The sequence below is a fragment of the Sceloporus occidentalis genome, unplaced genomic scaffold (genome assembly GCF_023333645.1).
Source record: "Sceloporus occidentalis isolate IW3139 unplaced genomic scaffold, rSceOcc1.0.p SCAF_1, whole genome shotgun sequence".
Taxonomy (NCBI): domain Eukaryota; kingdom Metazoa; phylum Chordata; class Lepidosauria; order Squamata; family Phrynosomatidae; genus Sceloporus; species Sceloporus occidentalis.
In genome coordinates, this window is record NW_028316981.1 from 279,806,328 (window position 1) to 279,813,299 (window position 6,972).

Genomic DNA, 6,972 nt, shown 5'->3' on the forward strand with positions numbered 1-6,972 from the left:
GATTGAGTGTTGGAGTAGGACACTGGGAGACCGGGGTTTGAATCCTCGCTTGGCCATGAAAACCCACTGGGTTACCTTGGGCAAATCGTACTCTCTCAGCCTCAGAAGAAAGCAAGGGCAACCCCCTTCTGAACAAATTCTGCCCCCCCCCAAAAAAAAAGACTCCATGATAGGTTCATCTTAAGGTCAGCATAAATTAGAAATGACTTGAGGGCACACAAGAACAGCAACAGCAACATAATTTTTTTTTTAAAAAAATTATTCCCAAGCTTCCCAAAAACATGGACAAGATCCAAAGCATGTAATAAAACAAGGTCTGGTTCATGAAAGTACACACCACAAATAAATGTTTCAAGGGCTAAATCAAACCTAAACCCTACTTCTTGTTGTTGTGTGCCTCCAAGTCATTTTTAACTTACAATGACCCTAAGACAAACCTATCACAGGATTATATTGGCAAGATTTGTTCAGAGAGGGGTTTGCCATGTTTTTTCTCTGAGGCTGTGAGAATTTGACTTGCCCAAAGTCACCCAGTGGGTTTCCATGATCAAGTGGGAATTTAAACCCTGGTCTCCAGAGTCATCGTCCAACACCAAAACCACTACAACACACTGACTCTTATTAACTCCACCAACAGTACAGCAATGAAAAGAACAGAACTTCTTAGCCACCAGTTAGTTCAGTTGCCTAAATGCAACTGCTAGACCTAACGAGAATAGAACTATGAATTAATTCCTGAATAATAAATCAGCATAAAAATAAATCCCACTGAGTCAATGGGATGATTCTAATTAGAACTAGCTAATGGGTTTAGGGCAATGGGCTTGCTCTAGGTAGGAAATGTAGTGTTAAGCCTTTAAGGTGCTACAGCATTCTGTACCTACAGTGGCAGTAAGGGAAGTAGAAATCAAAGTGAAGTGCAGATGTAAATATGTATTTCAACAAGCCAGGGATTACAGGAGAGGCTTGAAAATTAATTCACTCACACACAGCTCACCTGGCCAATTTATCTCTCTTCAAAGCCTGAATAAAAACAAACATTTGTGGTGTCAAGAAAGATCAACACATTGCTACAGGAAAAAGCTGTAAAGTTTGGGGTACAGGAGGTCAGCCCAAGAAGAACACTTGAGTGTTGCATCTCATGTGCCAAATATGACAACTTAGCCACCTTTGTGTATTATATATGCTGACTTTAGGTATCATTTTTGTGTTCTGCCTCTAGCAGCAGAATATCTTGAGCAAGTTCGTTGTTGTCTTAAGATCTGGGACCCAAATTTGGGAACCAGTAGACAGCCACAGGTCACATCCACAATTTGTCAATGTGAAATCACATTGATTTACACATATATGTGTTACCACAAATGGAATGGAGTATTCTGCAAAATGACAAAAGCCTGGCAACCTGACCGACACTTCCATGTCTATAAGCACAGGTGGGCAACATTCTGTCTCTGGGACTCTGAGGGCTGCATGGGTTTCCAAAAACGAGAAGCAAAAAACCAAACCATGACTAGTTTGAAATCCACTTCTCATTTTGAAAAATGGAATTTTAAAAATATTAAACAGCACGGCGGTGGTGGTGATGGTAGTATATGTACATGACTTCAATTTGCCTGCTGACTTATGGTGACCCCATGAATTTCACAGTGTTTTCTTAGGCAAGGAATACTCAGAGGTAGTTTTACCAGTTACTTCTTCTGAAATACAGCCTATAGCAGCTTGTATTCATTGGTGGACTTCCATCTAAGTACTAATCAGGGCTGACCATTCTTAGCTTCTAAAACCAGACAGGATCTGGTGCCTCTAGTGTATTTAGGCCACAGTGGTGGTAAAACCTATTTTAAAAGATGAATTGCTGCTCCTGGAGGATTCCGTGAGATACAGTTAACCTCCTCCCCATCAAAAAAAGTGACCTGAAGGACCTGGAGCCAGGAAAAACAGAGCTGGGAGGGGGGTCATAGTTGGTGTCAAGACCACACTTGCCCATTCCGATCTATAATAATTAAAGCATTGCTTTAGCATTTGTACATATAACTTAACAATGAAAGATTTATAGTTATGTATCTGAAAAGTCTTGATCTGTAAATTTACCAGTGACAGTTCTAGAGAACTAGGTACCCATGTAAGCTAAACAAGACTTCAGATGCATGTGGTATCCTTTACAAGACTAACAATTTCACAAAGAATATGCACTTGAATCATACTACTGCATTTTTTCACAGTCCTGGGTATATGCCTTCTTTCCACACTTGATGTAAATGAGTAAAGTTCAACCAAGGTGCTCATATAGTCCAATGATCTTGTTTCCAATGGTTGTTACAAACAGAAAACATGCTGATTTAATCACAACTCTTGGCATGGGATTTTGAGCAATAGTTATGCCAAGAATGATAACTCTTTTTGTAACTGTGTAACTTTGTTGGTATTTCAAACTGAGTGCTTTAATGGCTATTCCTCTCCTCTCGATGCCTGCCTGGAGGCAGTAATGGGCTGGATGAGGAAAAACAAACTTAGATTGAATCCAGAGAAAACAGAGGTACTCATGATAGGTTCCCCAAGTCTGGGCAGGGAAATTTGTCATCCTGTCCTAGACGGGGTTAAACTTCCCATAAAGGATACAGTTCGTAGCTTGGGAGTACTCCTGGATCCATCTCTACAATTATCGTCTCAAGTAGATGCGATGGCCAGGAGTGCTTGGTACCAGCTTTGGCTGATACGCCAACTACGTCCCTGTCTGGATCGAAAGGACCTAGAAAATGTAGTACATGCACTGGTAACCTCTTGTTTGGATTTCTGCAATGCGCTCTACATGGGGCTACCTTTGTATCAGGTTCGGAAACTTCAATTGATTCAGAACGCTGCAGCCAGATTAATTACAGGGGCAGCCAGATCTGACCACATAACACCCGTATTAAAATCTCTTCACTGGCTGCCAATTCGTTTCCGGTCCCAGTACAAAGTGTTGGTCATTACCTTTAAAGCCCTAAATGGCTTGGGCCCGGGTTACTTGGGGGAACGCTTCTCCCTACATAATCCACCCCGCACACTCAGAACATCAGGAAAACTGTTACTTAACTATCCTAAGGTGAGACTGGTGACTACTCATCAATGGGCTTTTTCAGCAGTAGCGCCTTCTGTCTGGAATGTTTTACCAGAAGAGATCCGCCTTAGAGGAACAGTGGAAGCCTTTAAAAAGGCATTAAAAACCTATCTCTTCCTACAAGCTTACCCTCCCAACTCTTTGTAATAAAAGCCTTCCCCTATTGACTACGATCTATATATACCCTTGTTTTTAAGATCTTTGAATGTATGTTTTTAGATAATGTTACTGGTTTTTAAAATGTATGATGTATGCTAATTTATGCCTTAATGTGCTATTTTATCTTTTAGTGTATTCATTCCTTTGATTGTAAACCGCTTTGATCTATTGGAAAAGCGGTCTATAAATAAACAATTTATTATTTATTATTTATTATTATCTCCATATCACACCAACTTTATCAGAGGTATCAGTGAAAAGCTTCAAAGCCTTTTGGTAAAGGGAAAATTTAATCTGGGTTTTTCTTGTCTCTCAGATTTTCTACAGCCTTATACATCAATACTTTGTGCACCCATATTATAAACATGCTTCACTAAAATCAATGGAACATACTTCTAAGATTTAGGAAACACATTAACGTAAATGTTACATACAAATAGATACAAATACAAACGTAAAGCCCAACAATCATTTTCTCTTTCCCTGGAATAAACGGTTTCGAGAAGCAGGGAAATCATCAGGCCATGTACGAAATATATTTAGGCCCTTCAATTTGAGACATGAGTTTCTTCAAGACCAGAGAGCAGATTTTCAAAAACAGAAGAAATGTAAACCATGTGGCAAAATATGGGCCCATATCCAAACAACGCAAAATCAAAAGCCATAATCCCATAAAAAGAAAAAAGTTATTCCAGTGAAGAAATCTAAACATACACTCTCTGGCTTCAAAGTGCTTGGAAGCTGGCACACTACCATAAAGACAAAGCCCACTAAGACTCAAACTTACACATTAAACTGAGTTCCAAAATTATTTCGTCTGCTTAAAAAATTCAAAAGCCACCTTGAGACTGACTGTATCTGGGCTGGAAATGGCTATTTAGTCCATTCTGCTGTTTTTCAGATTTAAAAAAAAAATCACTTTTCCTAATTTCCTTTTCTACTAGAATAGTCCTGGATCTGCCCATGTAGATGGAGAAGCTCAAAAAGGGGTATTTTAAGCTGAAAAACAGCATTTCCCCCCTTATCCACCCTTATTCCTCTCAGATGCCTCTGGTTGGCTGTGATGGAACAGACTGCACAACTCAACACTGCACAGTTGGAGCCTATGGAAGCAACACCTATCAGGCTCTACTTATGTCTCTGGCACCTACTAACACCTTCTTCATGCGTGGGAACCTGGAACTAAATACAATCCCTGACAATTCACATGAGCACAACTGTATAAGACAGTTGTATATTTTACTTTCCAGACCTGTACAAAAACTATTTCATGCAGAATGATTGCTTTGGTTGGGTCCCATCCACCTCTGAATATGAACCTGGGCTTTGCAGATTCATTATGCATAGCTGGACATACAGTGGAATCTAGTAACTAAGGATGGTGGGTCACTCCCTACTCCAAAATGCAGCATGGTTTGCCCAGATGCTAAGTGAAGACAAGGATATTGCACATCCAATATTTGGATTTGCTATATGGCCAACACGGCTACCCTTAGATGTTTTTAGGGTACTGCAAGTTATACTTGAGATGACAGAACTTGACAGCAGGGGGATGTGGTTTAAGATGTTGACCTTTCCACCTTCCACTGGTTTACTGAATTGCTGCTCCAGAACAATTTGTTAATGGTGAGAAGATCACACAAGACCACCCTGGAAGCCAGTGAAGTCGTACATCTTGCTTTCTATGAGTCGCTGGTGAAGGGTTTTATCAGAAAAGGTGACAGTCTTTAACACAGAAAGAAGTGTCAACACCACTCACCATTTTTAAAAGCACACACATTCTAAACAGTGTAAATCTTACATGCCGGTTACACAAAAGGCCAAAACAATGTTGGGGAGGTTTTTCAGAAACGGCGTCTAGCAGTATCATTTTGTCACCCTCGAACCACAGAATAGTGAGAACTTTGGAACAGCTACTCCTCAAGCTCATAAACTGGTTTAGGAACCATTCCCCTACACAATTTTGAGGGCAGCCAAGAGGACTAAAGAAGAAAGAGCAGGAATTGTTCAACTATGTTGGCTACCGAGGACATTTTAGAGCGGGCATGTGCTAGCAGAAAAGAGAGGCTGTGGACCACTTTGGGCAGCATCTACAGAAAAGAGGACCAGGGATCAAAGGCGAGTGGGCATTAAGAAAGCAACAAATGGGCTCTGCTCTGTGGTTCAAACTATCCAGAAGGATGTTAACCTTACTAGTGCCCATGCCTTACTATTCAGTTGGATTCATTAATCCTGTCCCATTTAAGTGCTGCTGACCCAGCAAGACATTTTAGGAACATACCCTGAAGTTAAGCTACAGATTACCGGATATTCACCTGTTTGGTTTGTGACATCTTGCCTGATGGAGAAGCCCAGGAAGCCTCCAAAGCTTGCAACCAATATATTGTGCATTTCGGCTGGCCAATAAAGGCATCACTGATGGGTTTTTGTTCCCGGGATGTTTTTGGATATTCACCCATTTGTGATGCTCCTTTAGAGAGGCACCGGGCAACGATTTGGCCTGCCTTCCAGAAAGCCAAGCATCCCAAAGGGGGAAAGGCAGAGGCTTCGCCCTTTCCCAACTCCCCAGATCTAGTAAGAATCCTTACCCCATGATGACCAAGGAGGCTTGCGGCGTGGGTTGCTTGGCTGGCCAATTCCTCCAAGGATATCCTTTATTTCACTTTATCCCCCCAATGCCTGGGGGAAGAGGGGGTGGCAGTTAACAAGGCTCGATCTTCCTCCTCTTCTTCTTCTTCTTCCTCTTCCTCCTCTTCCTCCTCGGTTGGCAATCCTTTGCCTTCCGCCGTGGTCTCTCTGCCAGGTGTTTCCAGGAAATCCAGGTGGCCTTGCTCAGCGATGGGGTTTACAGGCAGACGCCTCCAGGCATGAGGGAGCAGAGCCGGGGGTGGAAATAGAGATATGGGTGTGGATAAATAGATGTCTCTCTTACAACCCGGAGTAGTCAGTCGCCCAGGGCGTGTGTGCCTAGGGAGCCAGTCCGAGGAGCCTCTCCCCCATGGCCTCCTCTCCCGGCTCCTCTGCGCTACAGAACCAGCAGCAAGGAGAAGAAGGAGCAGCACAATCCTCGGTCTGCAGGGAGAAGGGGAGCCCTCGCCAGCCTCTGGCCCAGAGGAGGATCGGGGGAGGGAAAGAGAAATACTGTAGAAACAAGAAGAACAAATCCTGGAGCAAGAGCAGCAGCAGCAGCAGCAGCAGCAGCAGCAGGAGCAGCCCTTGCCCAGCGCCCGGCGGCTGCTCCTGGCTCAGGGGCAGAGGGGGCCGGCGGAGTGCGCAGCCCGGGCGCCTTCTCCTGCTAACACCCCCGCCGTCGGAGGCAGCAGCACCCGGAGGAAGAGGGGGGCCCTCGCCTCATTTCCCCAACAAGCAGAAGGGGCTGGAAGGAGGCGAAGAGGAGGAAGCAGCAGCAGCAGCAGCAGCAGCAGCAGCAGCAGGAGCCCTTGGGCCGGCGCTGACATCGGGCTCCTGGAGGAGGAGGGCGGCTGTGGCGAGGCACCGGCCGCGCATCCCCTCCGCAAGGAGCCGAGGAGGGAGATGGAGACAGAGATGCAAGCTCCCCGGGGCTGGAGAGGGAGAGAGGCCCCGCTGCCGCTGCCTGTCCTTCTTCTTATCCCGGCGGGGAGGAGGCGAGGCGAGGCCAGCCCCCCTCATTCACGCCCGCGGCTTCTTCTGCAGCGGGGGCCAGCCTTCTTCCATCTGCTGGCCCCGGGCAC

At 44.6% G+C, this 6,972-nt stretch overlaps 1 protein-coding gene across 1 annotated transcript in view; it reads right to left on the reverse strand.

Moving 5' to 3' along the window:
- HOMER1 (homer scaffold protein 1) overlaps nt 1–6,682 on the reverse strand; it is a 104,946-nt gene extending 98,264 nt beyond the window's left edge. The window contains exon 1 of the mRNA XM_089494728.1: nt 5,848–6,682. Within this exon, the coding sequence (XP_089350854.1) occupies nt 5,848–5,852 (5 nt within the window). The 5' untranslated portion in view covers nt 5,853–6,682. The remainder of the gene's footprint in view (nt 1–5,847) is intronic.
- Between the last annotated feature and the right edge of the window lie 290 nt (nt 6,683–6,972).